The sequence below is a fragment of the Coregonus lavaretus genome (genome assembly GCF_964263955.1).
Source record: "Coregonus lavaretus genome assembly, chromosome: 30".
Taxonomy (NCBI): domain Eukaryota; kingdom Metazoa; phylum Chordata; class Actinopteri; order Salmoniformes; family Salmonidae; genus Coregonus; species Coregonus lavaretus.
The window spans coordinates 11,118,067-11,137,247 of NC_140017.1; the positions used below are offsets into that span (position 1 = coordinate 11,118,067).

Consider the following 19,181-nt stretch of genomic DNA (forward strand, 5'->3'; position numbering starts at 1 on the left):
CTCTCTCTCTCTCTCTCTCTCTCTCTCTCTCTCTCTCTCTCTCTCTCTCTCTCTCTCTCTCTCTCTCTCTCTCTCTCTCTCTCTCTCTCTCTCTCTCTCTCTCTCTCTCTCTCTCTCTCTCTCTCTCTCTCTCTCTCTCTCTCTCTCTCTCTCTCTCTCTCTCTCTCTCTCTCCTGGTAGATGTTGATGAGTGTGAGGCAGGGGAGGACAGCTGTCCAGGAGGAATCTGTGTCAACACATTAGGCTCATACTTCTGTACCTGCGAGCCACCTCTTGTGTTGGACGACACTCAGCGCAGCTGTGTCAATTCCACTGGCCTCACCGTGGGTAAGACTACACACACTGGGAGACAGGAGTCCCCAATAACTCTTACCTTATGAGTCCTCACTACTCAAATTTCACTTATTAGCTCAAGCTGTGAGATCTCTCTCACTGTCTCTGTTTTCTATCTATCTCTCTCGCTCTCTCTCTCCTCCTTTCCCCATATATCTTTCCCTTGTTTTTCCCACCTCCCTTTCTCCATCTTTCTTTGCCTCTCTTTTTTCCATCTTCCTTTTTATTCATCTAACCGTCTCTCTTTTCATCTCACCCTTCCCCTCCTCATTTCCGTCCCTCTTGTCTCCAGATGAGAACCTGTCGTTCTGCTGGCAGTATGTCACGGCAGACCTGGTGTGTCAGAGCCCCCTGCTGGGCGGACAGGTCACCTTCACTGAGTGCTGCTGTCTGTATGGAGAGGGCTGGGGACTGCAGTGTGCTCTGTGTCCTCCCAGAGACTCAGGTACTACTAGACTGATGTGTTACTACGGCCACGCTGATTGTGGATGAGTATTTACATTGAACAATCCGCTGTGTTAGCATTTTGTCATAAGATACAAGCAGAATGTAGCTCTGTTGTTAAACAGTGTTGTGTTTATAGTTTGGGGAAAGTGTCATTTTTGGTCTACGTCTCTTTTCCTTCTTTCCCTCTGTCAGAGGACTATGAGGCTCGGTGTAACGTCTTCCTGAGGCCCCCAGAGTTTCCTCCCCCCTTCCCTGACCGCTTCGGTCCGGACCCTGGGCCAGGACCCGGCAGAGGAGGAGGAGGAGGAGGAGGAGGAGGAGGAGGAGGAGGAGGAGGAGGAGGGAGGTATCGTGTGCCCTATGGACCGGACTCCTTCCCAGACCCCATCCCCCGCAGGCCTGAGTACACCCAGCCTGACTATGACGACTATACACCAACAGGGGGCAGCAGGTCTGGCTTCAGAGACAGAACACCCAGCACCTTCAGCGTCCCCGAAAGCCCCTACAGACGGCCCTCAGGATACATGTAACACACTGCCCTATTCACCACACTTCCCTATTCACTCATTCACATATATCATGTAAGACGCAACATATATTCTCGACAAACATGTTTAATTTCTCCCTGCCAGTCCTGAGCGGTACTATGACGAGGATGACTACGGCCTGCCTGACACGCCTCCGAGAACCCCATTCCGGACCCTCCCAGACCCTCGTTCTGAGCTTGCCTTTGGGGCGCGGCCCCCTCCCCCCATCCCCGAGGGCCTCCCTCTGAGTCTGGCCCCCCTCCCGGACAGTGACCCCTACAGTGAGGAGGAGGAGGAGGAGGAGGGGCCAGAACCTTGGCGTGTGGGACCCCCTTTCCCTCCGTTCCTTGACAGACGGGGGCCAGGTGGTGGAGGTGGTGGAGATGGTGGAGGTGGAGGCCCACGGAGAGTCTATGAGAGTAAGCCCTCTCTTACTGTGCATTACTGGGTTTACTGCATTACTGTCATTTTGTCAATGCTGCTGCATTACCCAAAATATTTCACATTCATTTTAAGATGTAAACTTAGCCTAGGCCCTGCGAAGAATGTGTGTTTGATTAGCTATCTGTTCATAGTTCTGACCATCTCCGCCTCTCCCTGTCCCAGGACGATATGAGCCGTATGCAGGCCTGAGCACAGAGGACTGTGGGATACTTCACGGCTGTGAGAACGGCAGGTGTATCCGTGTGGCGGAGGGATACACGTGTGACTGCTACGAGGGCTACGAGCTGGACATGACCTCCATGGCCTGCATAGGTAGGTATCCCTCCTCACACAATCCACAAGACAAACCCTTCAACTAATTGCAGTTGTCTAAATGCAAAACTCCCTGCCTTTCACGAGTCCTTCGAACCTTATGCCTTTCAATCTATATACTGTATGCATCACAAAGCAAGAGCCATTCTCTTATTCTCAGATTGACATTTATCTTACAGTAAAATCTTTAGATTTACCAGTGCAATGGATAATCTAGATATTTCCGGGGAAATGTATAGATTTACCGTTTTACACATCTACCGGAACATACGCTACCGGTCAAAAGTTTTAGAACTCCTACTCATTCAAGGATTTTTCTTTATTTTTACTATTTTCTACATTGTATAATAATAGTGAAGACATCAAAACTATGAAATAACACATATGGAATCATGTAGTAACCAAAAAGGTGTTAAACAAATCAAAATATATTTTATATTTTAGATTCTTCAAATAGCCACCCTTTGCCTTGATGACAGCTTTGCACACTCTTGGCATTCTCTCAACCAGCTTCACCTGGAATGCTTTTCCAACAATCTTGAAGGAGTTCCCACATATGCTGAGCACTTGTTGGCTGCTTTTACTTCACTCTGCGGTCCGACTCATCCCAAACCATCTCAATTTGGTTGAGGTCGTGGGATTGTGGAGGTCAGGTCATCTGATGCAGCACTCCATCACTCTCCTTCTTGGTAAAATAGCCCTTACACAGCCTGGAGGTGTGTTGGGTTATTGTCCTTTTGAAAAACAAATGAAAGTCCCACTAAGCCCAGATGGGATGGCGTATCGCTGCAGAATGCTGTGGTAGTCATGCTGGTTAAGTGTGCCTTGAATTCTAAATAACTCACAGACAGTGTCACCAGCAAAGCACCCCCACACCATAACACCTCCTCCTCCATGCTTTACGGTGGGAAATACACATGCGGAGATCATCCGTTCACCCACACCACGTCTCACAAAGACACAGCGGTTGGAACCAGAAATCTCCAGTTTGGACTCCAGACCAAAGGACACATTTCCAAAGGTCTAATGTCCATTGCTCGCGTTTCTTTGCCCAAGCAAGTCTCTTCTTATTATTGGTGTCCTTTAGTAGTGGTTTCTTTGCAGCAATTCGACCATGAAGGCCGGATTCACACAGTCTCCTCTGAACAGTTGATGTTGAGATGTGTCTGTTACTTGAACTCTGTGAAGCATTTATTTGGGCTGCAATTTCTGAGGCTGGTAACTCTAATGAACTTATCCTCTGCAGCAGAGATAACTCTGGGTCTTCCATTCCTGTAGCTGTCCTCATGAGAGCCAGTTTCATCATAGCACTTGATGGTTTTTGTGACTGCACTTGAAGAAACTTTCAAAGTTCTTGAAATGTTCTTTATTGACTGACCTTCATGTCTTAAAGTAATGATGGACTGTCGTTTTCTCTTTGCTTATTTGAGCTGTTCTTGCCATAATATGGACTTGGTCTTTTACCAAATAGGGCTATCTGCATTCCAGGTGACTGTCACCTCATGAAGCTGGTTGAGAGAATGCCAAGAGTGTGCAAAGCTGTCATCAAGGCAAAGGGTGGCTTGATTTGTTTAACACTTTTTTGGTTACTACATGATTCCATATGTGTTATTTCATAGTTTTGATGTCTTCACTATTATTCTATAATGTAGAAAATAGTACAAATTTAAAAAAACACTTGAATGAGTAGGTGTTCTAAAACTTTTGACCGGTAGTGTATATACATTTGGACGTTCACTGATTCGTATGTACAGTTGAAGTCGGAAGTTTACATGCACTTAGGTTGGAGTCATTAAAACTTGTTTTTCAACCACTCCACACGTTTCTTGTTAACAAACTATCATTTTGGCAAGTCGGTTAGGACATCTACTTTGTGCATGACACAAGTCATTTTTCCAACAATTGTATACAGACAGATTATTTCACTTATAATTCACTGTATCACAATTCCAGTGGGTCAGAAGTTTACATACACTATGTTGACTGTGACTTTGAACAGCTTGGAAAATTCCAGAGAAAAATGTCATGGCTTTAGAAGCTTCTGATAGGCTAATTGACATCATTTGAGTCAATTGGAGGTGTACCTGTGGATGTATTTCAAGGCCTACCATCAAACTCAGTGCCTCTTTGCTTGACATCATGGGAAAATCTAAAGAAATCAGCCAAGACCTCCATAAGTCTGGTTCATCCTTGGGAGCAATTTCCAAACGCCTGAATGTACCACGTTCATCTGTACAAACAATAGTACGCAAGTATAAACACCATGGGACCACGCAGCCGTCATACCGCTCAGGAAGGAGACGCGTTCTGTCTCCTAGAGGTGAACGTAATTTGGTGCGAAAAGTGCAAATCAATCCCAGAACAGCAGCAAAGGACCTTGTGAAGATGCTGGAGGAAACAGGTACAAAAGTATCTATATCCACAGTAAAACGAGTCCTATATTGACATAACCTGAAAGGCCGCTCAGCAAGGAAGAAGTCACTGCTCCAAAACCGCCATAAAAAAGCCTGACTATGGTTTGCAACTGCACATGGGGACAACGATCATACTTTTTGGAGAAATGTTCTCTGGTCTGAAGAAAACAAAAATAGAACTGTTTGGCCATAATGACCATCGTTGTGTTTGGAGGAAAAAGGGGAACGTTTGCAAGCCGAAGAACACCATCCCAACCGTGAAGCATGGGGGTGGCAGCATCATGCTGTGGGGGTGCTTTGCCGCAGGAGGGACAGGTGCACTTCACAAAATAGATGGCATCATGAGGAAGGAAAATTATGTGGATATATTGAAGCAACATCTCAAGACATCAGTCAGGAAGGTAAAGCTTGGTCGCAAATGGGTCTTACAAATGGACAATGACCCCAAGCATACTTCCAAAGTTGTGGCAAAATGGCTTAAGGGCAACAAAGTCAAGGTATTGGAGTGGCCATCACAAAGCCCTGACCTCAATCCTATAGAACATTTGTGGGCAGAACTGAAAAAGTGTGTGCGAGCAAGGAGGCCTACCAACCTGATTCAGTTACATCAGCTCTGTCAGGAGGAATGGGCCAAAATTCACCCAACTTATTGTGGGAAGCTTGTGGAAGGCTACCCAAAACGTTTGACCCAAGTTAAACAATTAAAGGCAATGCTACCAAATACTAATTGAGTGTATGTAAACTTTTGACCCACTGGGAATGTGATGAAACAAATAAAAGCTGAAATAAATCATTCTCTCTACAATTATTCTGACATTTCACATTCTTAAAATAAAGTGGTGATCCTAACTGACCTAAGACAGGGAATTTTTACTAGGATTAAATGTCAGGAATTGTGAAAAACTGAGTTTAAATGTATTTGGCTAAGGTGTATGTAAACCTCCGACTTCAACTGTATGTGTTTTCACTTGTTTATTTGTTCTGCTTCTATGCCCAGACATCAATGAATGTGAGGATCCTGACAACGTGTGTGTGAATGGCCGATGCATCAACACAGACGGCTCCTATCGCTGTGTGTGTCACCGAGGCTACGTCATGTCCCGTCGGCCCAACCACTGTGTGGCAGCATAGCACAGCTACTACTTTGAACATTGTTTTCCCCACTCAACAGTCCTATCTGCTACTGGGGAAGTGTTGTGTATCACCAGCGCCCCCTTCTGGCCTCTACAGGCTCTGTCAGGGGCTCACTAAAGTACCTGTCCATTTTCTGACCTGAGATAAAAGCTGAGAGGGTTGTTCTCTGAAGAAAACATCAACGTACTGATGTATCATGTCTGAGAGAGATTTGAGTCCATAGAACTCTGATATGAATACGGTTTGAGTCCTATACAGCACACACAACTCATTATACATATACACATGAGCTCAACTACACTCATACACTTGAGACTGCTATTTTAAAGCAGGTAAATAAATATGTCCTTTAGCCAACCTTTCCTTTGATGATGTTGAATTGCATAGTTGTGAAAAAGAGGTTAACGTACATTGTGCAGAATCCTAACTATACGAACACGTATCTAAAGGTAGGATCCGGCCCATTGAGCTCAATCATGATCAACACACCATGTTCTGTGCCTAGACCTGAGGCAGACCGGAACCATTGAATGGGGCCAGTGTAGTCTCTAAGACAAAGATGACAAGCTACTGCTACAGACGAGTAGAGCCTTTGTCTAAGACAGAATCTCTGTGGATGTTTTGTTAACGAACGCTCTCTTTAGCTGGACTGTACAAAATACACAGCAACGTCATGACATCGCGGAACCAAATTTGTATTCCTCTAAAATGTCAGTGACTTGTATTCTCTCCATTTGTTGATTTTACAACCTCACTGATATTTGTTTATGATTGCTTCTTGTATTAATTTATGCTGTTCAAAGTTAAGGTACTCTTTATGTAATAATAACTTTTATTATTTTATAGAAATGTATATGCGGAAGAGAAAGCTACACATCACTGACGTGTCTGTACATTTCTTTCTTTAGAGTTTTGTAGCCAATTTAGATTTTTTTTTTTTACATGAGAATGAATGTACCTTAAAACTGATATAAGATAGTTGACTATGTATTCACAATTTGAAATGTTGTTTGTGTGATCAATACACAATCAGTGATAAAATACCATGTACATATTTACAATTGAGAAATTACTTTTCTTTACCAAATGGTATCTGTTTCAGTGAGTAGAACCTTCTCTGTAAATGTTCCTACTTCCTGATGTAGTTTACAAGCTGAAACAAACCCGAAAGCATTTCCTCCTTTCAGCACCTAAAGATGTATAACACTATGCACTGTATTTGTGGACGACGTAGCCGTTGTGTACTTTTTAAACAAAACTTTGTACATTTTTTTTATTTTTTTTTGGTATTTGTTAATTGTTTTGTTAGTGATTTTCATATCATTATTGCTATGAAAACTATTTGAAAATATATTTGCACACTTTCCATTCCAAGTGGCTTTTGGATCTCATTATTTGTGACAAATCACATTTATCGTATACACTTTTACTTTACAAGGTTGTTGCTATAAAGTAGTAACATATTGGAAGCTTGGGAGTAAACCAGTGGTGTAGGTATAACACAGTATTTTGATTTAGCCTGACGACTCAAACTAAATGATTCCGCTGCTCTGTCGTTCGTGACATACTTTGTGGTGACGAGGGGCACAAGAGGCGTTGTACAAAACAAAGCCATCAGCGATTGGATCGTCTCTAACCAATCAGAGTATCAAAGCCAATGACACATTTTCAAACCTCTGCATTACCCATGTGTGTTCTAGCTTTGGCTCAAACTATTGGTTTCCGAATCAATCAGATGGCCCCGAATGTGTTGGCATTCGGTGAAGGGTTGCAGAGGTACTCAGATCCAGACTCATTGCGGAGAAGAAACTAAAGTCTGTGAGCGTGGCATAGCGTTTGGCCGGAGCAAGGAGTGTGGGTAGCCATGCAAATTTTTATTAGCATCATTATCACTGTCCCTATCTTGCACTGTCATAACAGCAGTTTCCACCTCTCTCACACGTGGTCTTTGTGGCCTCTAATCCATTTACCTGCTACTCTAACCCTAATTCCCAGTAGTGTTTATAAGGATCCCATGTCTAATCTCTTTTATAGGCCAATCCTTCTCCACCACACACTACAAAGCTGATTAAAGAGGTTCACTTCATACTTAATTATCTCTTGCGGATTGCAAGGGCTAGCGAAATTTCAGCTTTTTCTGTTGGACTGTACACTCTGTTTTCTCTCCTTATCAACTATCCTGAATCTGGGCCAAATGACTGGAAGATCAGTGTTAACACTCACCACTTGCTGGCAAATACTGTAATTCCTAATTATTACTGTGTTCACCAATAACCAGCAACAACCACATTTGCTGTCCTTTGTTGATGTTTATCCTTTGTTTATTACAAATATAGCCCACCTTCCTAATATTGAGTTGCACCCCCCCCCCCCCCCCCCCTCCCTTTTTGCCCTCAGGACAGCCTCAATTTGTTGGGGCACGGACTCTACAAGGTGTCGAAAGCGTTCCACAGGGATGCTGGCCCATGTTGACTCCATTGCCCACAGTTGCGGGAAATACCCAGCAGTGTTGCAGTTCTTGATACAAACCTTTGTGCCTGGCACCTACTACCATACCCTGTTGAAGGCACTTACATTTGTTTTCTTGACCATTCACCCTCTGAATGGTACACACACAATCCGTGTCTCAAGGCTTAAAAATCCTTCTTTAACCTGTCTCCTCCCCTTCATCTACACTGACTGAAGTGGATTTAACAAATGACATCAATAAGGGATCATAGCTTTCACCTGGATTCACCTGGTCAGTCTATGTCATGGAAAGAGCAGGTGTTCTTAATGTTTTGTATACTCAGTGTATATCACTCAGCCTTAAAACATGTAGTGACCATGGAGCCTTTATTAAATGATCATTAAAGCAGTAAGAGTACCTTAAAAACAGGCATTAGTATTATTACAGTTTTGTAAGCAGGATTTCAGCCTGTTACAATGTAATGATATGGAATCAGGACAAGGGACAAGATGGGCCAATAGTAGGTTCCTGTTCCACTGGCTCCATCACAGAGAGAGAGTTCAGTCCTGTCTTTACCATTGACCTGCATTGTGACAGAGCATGAAAACTGGTTCCAGGCTGACCCTCGCCTCAGTACACTTCCAGGGAGCGATAGTATCACTTGATTTCACCCACTAGCACTCTCTGTCTCTGTCTCTGTGTGTGTGGGGTGGGGGGGTGGGGGCATCTTGCTGATGCAGCCGTTGTTGGATTAGGGCTGAGGAGGAATGAGAGAAGTGTCAGGTAGTGTCAGACTAGACAGTAATCCTGTCTCCCTGTACTGGGGGCCTACCGTGGTCAGAACAGGGTCAGTGTGCTGCTGTGCTGTAATACATTTCACAGCTGGGGGATGACAAGGGCAGGGAATGTATGCCAAAAGAGAAAAGGCATCAGTGGTCCACTGTGGGAACCTTTCATCCCAAATAATTTTGAGATGGTGGAATACCATGTGTAAATGTATCAGTGAACTGACCAAAATCATATTTGTTTGGAATATCCACAATTTAGAAGAAAAAAAATATGAATCATAATGTATTGGTTATATAATATGCCAAATAGATTGATTCATCTTTTCCTATAAATTCCAATATTTAAATTTTTGATAATCTGTTTTGGAACAGTGTACACAATTCAAAGTGATGATGACAGCAATGGCTCACTTATTGGGATCCAGCTAATACCAGTAATGCAGGTGAAGCATGTATCTAGAGCAACACCTGGTTTTAACTTGTGTCCTTTGTCCTGATCTTGTCCACATTCTGATTGGGCCCACATTTTTTGGACAGGTGTAGACAATCAAAAGACTCATTGTGATCTGATTGTGATCAGATCATCCTGCCCACCTCCGGAGGTAGTCAGGCGCGCATTGTATCTTACAAGTGTAGACAGATCTGGACAGAGAAACCATTTAAATCATCATTATTCTGCCCTCTAAAATCATTGAATGATTACATCAATATGTGTCTAACAATAAATATTATTTTGAAAGAATAGCTGTGAAATAATTTGCATACAAGAAGGGACCAGGAAATGTGGTCACAATGCAGACACAGTGGACGGATAACAGCCACATTTGAATACCATGTGTAGATGCATTTCTGGAAATGTGCGCACAATCAGAATGCAGACAAGATCAGGACCCATGTTAGCGCCAGGTATAAATGGGGCTTAGGTGTCTGATGAATGGATTTGGATGTTCTAGCAACTCACATGGTTTTCACACATCAGGGTTGTCCAAAAGTGCTGCTTCAGCACCCCTGCCAACACACTGGCATCGGATGGCTCCTAATCCTCACCCTCCAGCCACCCTAACCCTCCTACCTCATCACCCCCATCCCCTTTCACCAGCTGTAAACCCTGTACTGTACACCTGTACCTGACCTACTGACCAGTTCCAGGTAAGAGTTCCCTCTCTCTTTCCACTCCCTCCCTCCCCTCCCTTCTCTAGTCTAATTCTATCCTTTGGTTTTCCGGTCTGTTCTAATCCCCCCTGCCTGCCTCTCACTTTCTCTCTAGCTCACCATACCTGACTTTCACAGATTAACCATGCAAACACACTTCAAAGAGAAAGGCCTATGTGAGACTGGAAAATCTTAATTACCATACTTCAACTTTAGTGATGCATTCTGGTTCAGGAACTAGAATACTACTGTCACCAATATGCAATTTATAGCTTTTAAAAGTGAGACTTTGTTGTGAGGAACAACAAATACCTGGAAGCAAAGAGGATGCCATGTCCGTGAGTCTGGTCTGAGTGCTTTCTCTGTTTACACCAAACAGTATAAGAAATAAATCCTGGTCCCACAATGACAGAGATGAGGGAGGGCGGAGTCTGTAAAACAGATGAGTAAGGGAAAAAATAATAGTAAAATGCATTTAATGACAACTGAGCAAAACCAACAGACATAGTGCATGGTGTTCCATCATAAGCAATAATAATATATAATATAATATATAATATGCCATTTAGCAGACGCTTTTATCCAAAGCGACTTACAGTCATGCGTGCATACATTTTTGTGTATGGGTGGTCCCGGGGATCGAACCCACTACCTTGGCGTTACAAGCGCCGTCACCACCAATAACGTTTCATGTTATCACCTCACTTTGATACCACTTTGTCACAGAGGTACCAGTGAAAATCCTCTTAACAAATCTTGTTCATACTTTGACTAGTGTATCATGTATAAATGTTACCTTGTGTGTAGTATGTAAATATGTATGTTGTATGCTCAACACAGAAGTGAGAAGAGAAAGAAACTATCAACAAAGGTTTAGTACTTGTCAGGATTAGTCCTCTAGGCCCCACCCATTTCTAATGACACAAGGCTTCAGCTAAATAAACCTGCAGCTATAACTGTGGTCCTTGTCTCAGTGTCCTCACTCTGTCAATATTTCTCTACCTTTAGCTCCCAAACCAGAATACTAGAAAACTATTACTGCCTTGACAACTATATTTATCATTTCATCTCCTTGAGGCTTTCTTCCTCGATATGGATCTAAAGGATTTTTGCCTGAGTGAAAACATCCACTTCCTCTGCCAGCACAACCAGTAGGAATTATTGAGATTTATGTTTTTTTTTGTCATTCATATTTGGTATAAAAGTAATGAACAATTGAATGTGATCATAGATTAGTTTTAATGGTCATTAATCTGATTGCCATCAATTGTGTGCTGTTCATTTGTGTTTATTTTAATTAAAGCATTAGATAAGGCTTAATTTAGTTGAAAATAAAGTTATTATTAATTGTCTGTAGAATAAGTGCCAAAGTTGATTTCCTCCATGGGGAGGTGGTGGTCCTTGAGGTGGTCCACCCAATAGGCAGACTATATTGTGATCTGCATGCCACACTGTTATTGTAGCAGCTCTTAGAATAAATAATAGGGTATTATTTCAGTGAGACTATATTTTTTGTCATGATCATTTCAATTGTGCCATCAGCCTGTTGGACTCCTCAAACACCGAAGAGGCTCCTTCACCAGATGATACATGTATCAAGACGGATCCCCCCAGCCCTACCTTCGCCCTGGACAGCACCACACCATTCAGTCCCAGCTCGGATAGCAGTGGATACAGTTTATTCTCACAAGGTCACTCGCTGGACCCGGAATCCCCGAGTTCGAGCAGCAGCGGCAGCGGTGTCAGCGCAGCACCAGACTCTAGCGGCACATCTCAATTTTGCTCGGAGCGCAGTTTGGTGCTTTCGGCGCACCTTGACTCCATCCTCAAATGTGACTACCTATCGTCGCTGGGCCCTGGACCTAAAAGGTTGTGCCTAGTTTGTGGCGACATTGCATCCGGATATCACTACGGAGTAGCGTCGTGTGAGGCATGTAAGGCTTTCTTCAAGAGGACAATTCAAGGTAAACTAAAGTGTATACGTTTTTGCAAAAACCTGATAGAACATCAAATCAAGCAGTCTGTGATGGTGTGTGTTGCGTGCACTGTGTGCGAGCGTGCACGTGTGACACATTTAGGACATGGCAAAGTTCTGGGCTGGATCTTAATTAATAAAATAATCAATAATCTATTAGAGGGGGAGCGCAAATGAGTCTGATTGCAGCGTACATGGATTTCCAATAATTATGTCAGCCGCAGACTCAGCTATGGGATTGCTTTTCTTGTGAAGACTCAATGTGCTTCATATTGGTTGACCGCCCCAGAAATTCTTTCTTGTCCCCCACGATGAAATCGGGGAGGGTACTGTGGATTTGTCTTGGTCAGTTCGTACGTTCGTCACACGTGATAGGTTTATCTCCTATCTCAGACAGCACTGGGCCGATTTTGACGAAACTTGGGTGAATGGTGCGTTTTGCCATAGAGATCCGGCATTTACAAAATGACACTGATTTGCTGCGAGAGCTATAGCTTAGTAATTAACATAAGGGGGACGACGAGGACATGTTTATTTTTGCCTTTTTGGGAAAAATAGCTTCTGTATATTCCTTGGTTTTGATTTCTTAATATAATCCTGAATATTGGATTTTTGCTGTCTGAAACTAGAGAGGATTATTCTCTGCTACAAATGTTCCAAAGTAACTGACGCATGATATTGATCGCGTGGCGCCTGATGCATTAACGACTGTTTTTCAACATTGTTTGACTCTGTGCCTAATTTCAAGTATGCTTGAAGTTGAATGAAAATAACTATATCTACTTATTTTATTCTCATTTATCAAAAGCTGCTTTTCATAATGCATTCTTTTAGCAACAGTGCCCATCTCAAAGTATGAAAATCCAGCAAAAAAAATTGTTATTGCATCTATAACACTTCACAACACATTTGAGTTTCTTGTGAATGGCACTCTGAAGAGGTGCCAATCTCCTGTTAAAAACTAGGAGCTGTAACTTGGATGCCCTAATCTCAGAGCCTCTTGTCCAGGGGACAGGGGTGGGTTTAGGGGCAAGCTTATTGATGAGGGCCCTTGGCCCCTAGATCACCCCCAGATCCAGACCCGCTTGTCTGGGTATCGATGGGTGGGAGAAATTAGTCAATACAATTAAATCCCTTTTTTTGTCTCGTGTGAGCCCAAACTTTGTAACACGTGTGGTGGTCGTTAGGCTCAGTGTGAAAAAGCCAATCAATATCTGGATTTTGTCTGGGCTTCTATTGATTGCTGTGTGAAAGCTCAGGGTGCCAGCGAACAGAGAGGCAATTGACTTCTGTCATGGTGCCACAGACAGTGAAACTCATACCCCCTAAACATACACTTTGTTTTACAATATGACAATTTTCCCTTTAGGCTGACTGAAAAGTTAAGCATCAAGAATGCACTGTAAGAAAGATACTGTAAAATACAGTATCACCATTTGGATGACATTATTACGGCATTGGCTTTGCTGACTGGTAACCTCAAGTATAGAGTGTGGGGTGTAAACAGAGCTGTGCTTTCTGTGTTTCCAGGTAACATTGAGTACAGCTGCCCTATGATGAATGATTGTGAGATCACCAAGCGTCGTAGGAAGTCGTGCCAAGCATGCCGCTTCCAGAAGTGCCTGCGTGCCGGCATGATGAAGGAAGGTGAGACTTGATGATCAACTCATCAACTCATCTCAATGGAATCACTGGGCTCAATAAACTGACATGCTTAAGCGTACAGGCCCACAGAAGGCGTACAGGCCCACAGAACGCACACAGCCTGACTTAGAGTTTTTAATTACTCAACCTCTATTTGTATTTATTAAGGATCCCCATTAGCTGCTGCCAAGGCAGCGGCTACTCTTCCTGGGGTCCTGCAACATTAAGGCAGTTACTGTATATACAATTTAAAATATTACATAACATTACATTTCATAACACTTTTCACAACACTTTAAGTGTGTTCCCTCAGGCCACTACTCTACTACCACATATCTACAATACAAAATCAATTTATACGTGTGTGTGTAGAGTGCGTGTCTTATCATGTGTATGTGTAAGCGTGTGTCTGTGCCTGTGTTTGTTTCTCTTCACAGTCCCCGCTGTTCCATAAGGTGTATTTGTATCTGTTTTTTAAAACTGATTCTACTGCTTGCATCAGTTACCTGATGTGGAATAGAGTTCCATGTAGCCATGGCTCTATGTAGTACTGTGCGCCTCCCATAGTCTGTTCTTGAGAGCATGAGAGCACCAGCTGTTCCGGATGACTATGTGATCACGCTCTCCGTAGCCGATGTGAGTAAGACTTTTAAGCAGGTCAACATTCATAAGGCCGCAGGGCCAGATGGATTACCAGGACGTGTACTCCGAGCATGTGCTGACCAACTGGCAACTGTCTTCACTGACATTTTCAACATGTCCCTGACTGAGTCTGTAATACCAACATGTTTCAAGCAGACCACCATAGTCCCCGTGCCCAAGGACACTAAGATAACCTGCCTAAATGACTACCGACCCGTAGCACTGACGTCTGTAGCCATGAAGTGCTTTGAAAGGCTGGTCATGGCTCACATCAACACCATTATCCCAGAAACCCTAGACCCACTCCAATTTGCATACTGCCCCAACAGATCCACAGATGATGCCATCTCTATTGCACTTCACACTGCCCTTTCCCACCTGGACAAGAGGAACACCTACGTGAGAATGCTATTCATTGACTACAGCTCAGCATTCAACACCATAGTGCCCTCAAAGCTCATCACTAAGCTAAGGATCCTGGGACTAAACACCTCCCTCTGCAACTGGATCCTGGACTTCCTGACGGGCCGCCCCCAGGTGGTAAGGGTAGGTAACAACACATCTGCCACAGGGTAGGTAACAACACATCTCAGTCCCCTCCTGTACTCCCTGTTCACCCATGACTGCATGGCCAGGCACGACTCCAACACCATCATTAAGTTTGCCGACGACACAACAGTGGTAGGCCTGATCACCGACAACGATGAGACAGCCTATAGGGAGGAGGTCAGAGACCTGGCCGTGTGGTGCCAGGATAACAACCTCTTCCTCAACGTGACCAAGACAAAGGAGATGATTGTGGACTACAGAAAAAAAAAAGAGGACTGAGAACGCCCCCATTCTCATCGACGGGGCTGTAGTGGAACAGGTTGAGAGCTTCAAGTTCCTTGGTGTCCACATCACCAACGAACTATCATTGTCCAAACACACCAAGACAGTCGTGAAGAGGGCACGACAAAGCCTATTCCCCCTCAGGAGACTGAAAAGATTTGGCATGGGTCCTCAGATCCTCAAAGAATTCTACAGCTGCACCATCGAGAGCATCCTGACTGGTTGCATCACCGCCTGGTATGGCAACTGCATGGCCTCCGACCGCAAGGCACTACAGAGGGTAGTGCGTACGGCCCAGTAAATCACTGGGGCCAAGCTTCCTGCCATCCAGGAACTCTATACCAGGCGGTGTCAGAGGAAGGCCCTCAAAATTGTCAAAGACTCCAGCCACCCTAGTCATAGACTGTTCTCTCTGATACCGCACGGCAAGCGGTACCGGAGTGCTAAGTCTAGGTCCAAAATACTTCTCAACAGCTTCTACCCCCAAGCCATAAGACTCCTGAACAGCTAATCATGGCTACCCGGACTATTTGCACTGATACCCACCCCCACCCCCCACCCCATCTTTTTACGCTGCTGCTACTCTGTTAATTATTTATGCATAGTCACTTTAACTCTACCCACATGTACATATTACTTCAACTACCTCAACTAGCCGGTGCCCCCGCACATTGACTCTGCACCGGTACCCCCCTGTATATATAGCCTCCCTACTGCTATTTTATTTTACTTCTGCTCTTTTTTTCTCAACACTTTTTTGTTGTTGTTTTATTTTACTTTTTTATTAAAAATAAATGCACTGTTGGTTAAGGGCTGTAAGTAAGCATTTCACTGTAATGTCTGCACCTGTTGTATTCGGCGCATGTGGCCAATAGACTTGGGGATTGAGGATCAATCAATGAACAAACATGATGATCACTGATAATCATGTTTGTGTCACTACAGGTGTTCGCATGGACAGAGTAAGAGGAGGACGTCAGAAATACAAGAGAAGGGGGGACTCTGGCCTATCTCTTTATATGAAGGCCCCATACACACACCTCATCAAGTCCAACGGTGAGTACCCTCGGTCATACAGCACTCATACACTCCAATAAGAGCCTTGTCAGTCACAAACGGGGAGTACACTAGAGTACATTACTAACAGCGGTGTAAAGTACTTAAGTAAAAATACTTTAAAGTGCTACTTAAGTAGTTTTTTTGGGTATCTGTACTTTACTATTTATATTTTTGACAACTTTAACTTTTACTTCACTACATTCCTAAAGAAAATAATGTACTTTTTACTCCATACATTTTCCCTGACACCCAAAAGTACTCGTTACATTTTGAATGCTTAGCAGGACAGAAAATTGTTGAATTTACACACTTATCAAGAGAACATCCCTGGTCATCCCTACTGCCTCTGATCTTGCGGACTCACTAAACACAAATGCTTTGTTTGTAAATTATGTCTGAGTGTTGAAGTGTGCCTCTGGCTATCCGTAAATTAAAAAAATATAAGGAATTATATTAGGAAGTATATTTTTGAAATTACATTTACTTTTGATACTTAAGTATATTTAAAACCAAATACTTTTAGACTTTTACTCAAGTAGTATTTTACTGGGTGACTTTCACTTTTACTTGAGTAATTTTCTATTAAGGTATCTTTGCTTTTACATTTACATTTACATTTTAGTCATTTAGCAGACGCTCTTTACTCAAGGATGGCAATTGGGTACTTTTTCCACCACTGATTACTAATATATCTGTTTGACCTCTTTCAGGAAACAAAGTGATCTCCCAGCTCCTCTTGACAGAGCCAGCCCCCCTGTGTGCCACGCCTGACAACTCAACCAATGACGACAACCTTAAAGCTCTGCTGACGCTGTGTGACCTCCTAAACAGGAAACTCCTGGTCATGATTGGCTGGGCAAAGCATATCCCAGGTACCCACTCCTGTTGCTCTTGTAGGTCATGTTAAATAAGCATGACTCCCTGCTTAAATACGAAAAAGACTATGCCATGCCAATTAACACTGGTACAAATGGACAAAGTTTACTTTTTATACTGTGAGAATTTATAGAGTATTATGTTTCCATATTTGCCCTTCCAGGCTTCTCTGCCCTTTCATTGGTGGACCAGATGACCCTGCTGCAGAGTGGTTGGATGGAGACGCTGGTCCTGTCAGTGGTGTCTCAGTCTCTGGGCTATGGGGAGGAGCTGGTGTTTGCTGGGAACCTGCGTCTGGTCCAGGCCCAGTGCAGAGCGGCCGGACTCTCTGACCTCTACACCGCCCTGAGACAGCTGATCACCAAGTACCAGCAGATGAGCCTGAGCCAAGAGGAGGTGGTCACTCTCAAGGCTATGGCCCTCGCCAACTCAGGTACTAACTACATGGCATGCACTGGATATCTGTTATCAGTCGTTTGGTGTTGTCAGCTGTGACAGAGCAAACTCAAGAGACCTAGCTGTACCCTTGTACAATCGCTCTTAAAAAGCATTATAAGAATGGCAGAACTACCAAAAATATATACCACTAACTAACCTGTCTGGCAAGTGCTTACAATAATTAATTGTGTTACATTCAGCTTTACGATACACTGACTTGGTACAAAATCTACTGCACCGTCCTCAGGTAGTCCTACATACAGCCACTCCTTCAGGACTGTGGAGAGAGTTAGGGCTCTATTCAATCCGTATTGTGGAAGTTCAGCATTGTAGCGTGATTGAAATGTAAAGGCAATGTTACCACGTTAGTGGAGACTGTATTTACGTAAACGCTGCATATGTCGGCTCGATCGGAAATTACCTTTACATGTCTATCTTGCAATCTGTAACGCTTTGGCAATACAGATTGATTAAAGCCCCTAAGTGTGATCCACAGTGCCTTTCCCTCAGGGTTTGTCCTTGAACACACTTTTGCTCCAGGGTCAAGTCCCCTAGCAGGGCAAGGTTAAATGATGGTCAATGACATGAAAAACTACTAGCTGTCAGGGAATGAATTAGTGGCTAGATTTTAGTTTATTAATCATTTTCAATCACCTCTGTACAAACTGCCACTCTTCAGACCACCATGACAGAGAGTGGGGAGGTCTAGACCTCTGCCAAATCTGTTCTCCAACAACCACTTCTCTCACCCCTCCCTCCCCTCCCACTGTTGTTCCCCAGGCCACAGCAAGTGGAAACTGATCAATATCCTAACAGTGAGAAGGCTGCTTCTGCCCTCAGCCCTTGATCAATAAATCCATCTGCCTCCCAGCGCCCCGCAAATTATCCCAGGAATTAGCCTGACACTCCGGGGCAGTCACACCGCCTGAGGTGGCTAGAAGGATCAGAGGAGGGAGCCTTTGTTTTTACATTTACAGTCCTTTCAGAAAAATGAGGGTTGGCTGCATGCAACTTAACCTTCGCTCGTTCATTAGCCCTCAATGGTGAAACAAATGTGGTGGACAATGGGATCTGACAAGCTGTCGTGCCGAAACAAGGGGAGGTTTTAACACCCGATTCCACCCACACCCAAACACCCACAGGCCTCCCTTGACCTTGTCTCTCCCCGCTCAGACTCAGAGAACCTGGAGAGTGCGGAGGCAGTGCAGCAGTTCCAGGACGGACTCCATGAGGCCCTGCAGGAGTACGAGAGCGCCCAGCACCCAGCAGAGCTCCACCGAGCAGGCAAACTGCTCATGACCCTGCCCCTGCTCCGGCAGACTGCCAACTGCGCCGTGGACTCCTTCTGCCGGCTCCACCTGGAGGGCCGCGTGCCCATGCACAAACTCTTCCTGGAGATGCTGGACGCCAAAATATGACTGTTCTACACCTAACCTCCCATTGGCCCCCACAAACCGTAACCAGGTGCCCCATTGTTGTGGGGTCAGAAGTTCAGGGCTTGGTGGTTCGCAGTTTTATGACAAGTCTTGGTGTCATGGAACAAGACTGACTTGTGAGAATTGCGTACAGTAGAACAACTTGTACAAGTGATAGATCTTGTTTCTTACTAGGGTAAAAGTCAAGGGCTCTATTCAATCCATATCGCAGAAGTTCAACGTTACAGTGTGATTGAAATTCAAAGGCAATGTTCTCGCGTCAGCGGAGACTGCATTCATG

At 44.0% G+C, this 19,181-nt stretch overlaps 2 protein-coding genes across 2 annotated transcripts in view; both read left to right on the forward strand.

Moving 5' to 3' along the window:
* ltbp4 (latent transforming growth factor beta binding protein 4) overlaps positions 1–6,983 on the forward strand; it is a 50,818-nt gene extending 43,835 nt beyond the window's left edge. The window contains exons 32-37 of the mRNA XM_084148169.1: positions 181–327; positions 626–778; positions 973–1,306; positions 1,413–1,726; positions 1,914–2,063; positions 5,475–6,983. Of these exons, the coding sequence (XP_084004295.1) occupies positions 181–327; positions 626–778; positions 973–1,306; positions 1,413–1,726; positions 1,914–2,063; positions 5,475–5,608 (1,232 nt within the window). The 3' untranslated portion in view covers positions 5,609–6,983. The remainder of the gene's footprint in view (positions 1–180; positions 328–625; positions 779–972; positions 1,307–1,412; positions 1,727–1,913; positions 2,064–5,474) is intronic.
* Positions 6,984–11,092: 4,109 nt separating this feature from the next.
* On the forward strand, positions 11,093–18,883 carry LOC311105937 (estrogen-related receptor gamma-like; the record flags this gene model as incomplete). The annotated part of the gene is made up of 7 exons (XM_084148171.1): positions 11,093–11,151; positions 11,543–11,964; positions 13,506–13,622; positions 16,038–16,148; positions 16,862–17,023; positions 17,191–17,460; positions 18,639–18,883. The coding sequence occupies 7 exons, from the start codon at positions 11,093–11,095 to the stop codon at positions 18,881–18,883; spliced, it is 1,386 nt and encodes a 461-aa protein (XP_084004297.1).
* Between the last annotated feature and the right edge of the window lie 298 nt (positions 18,884–19,181).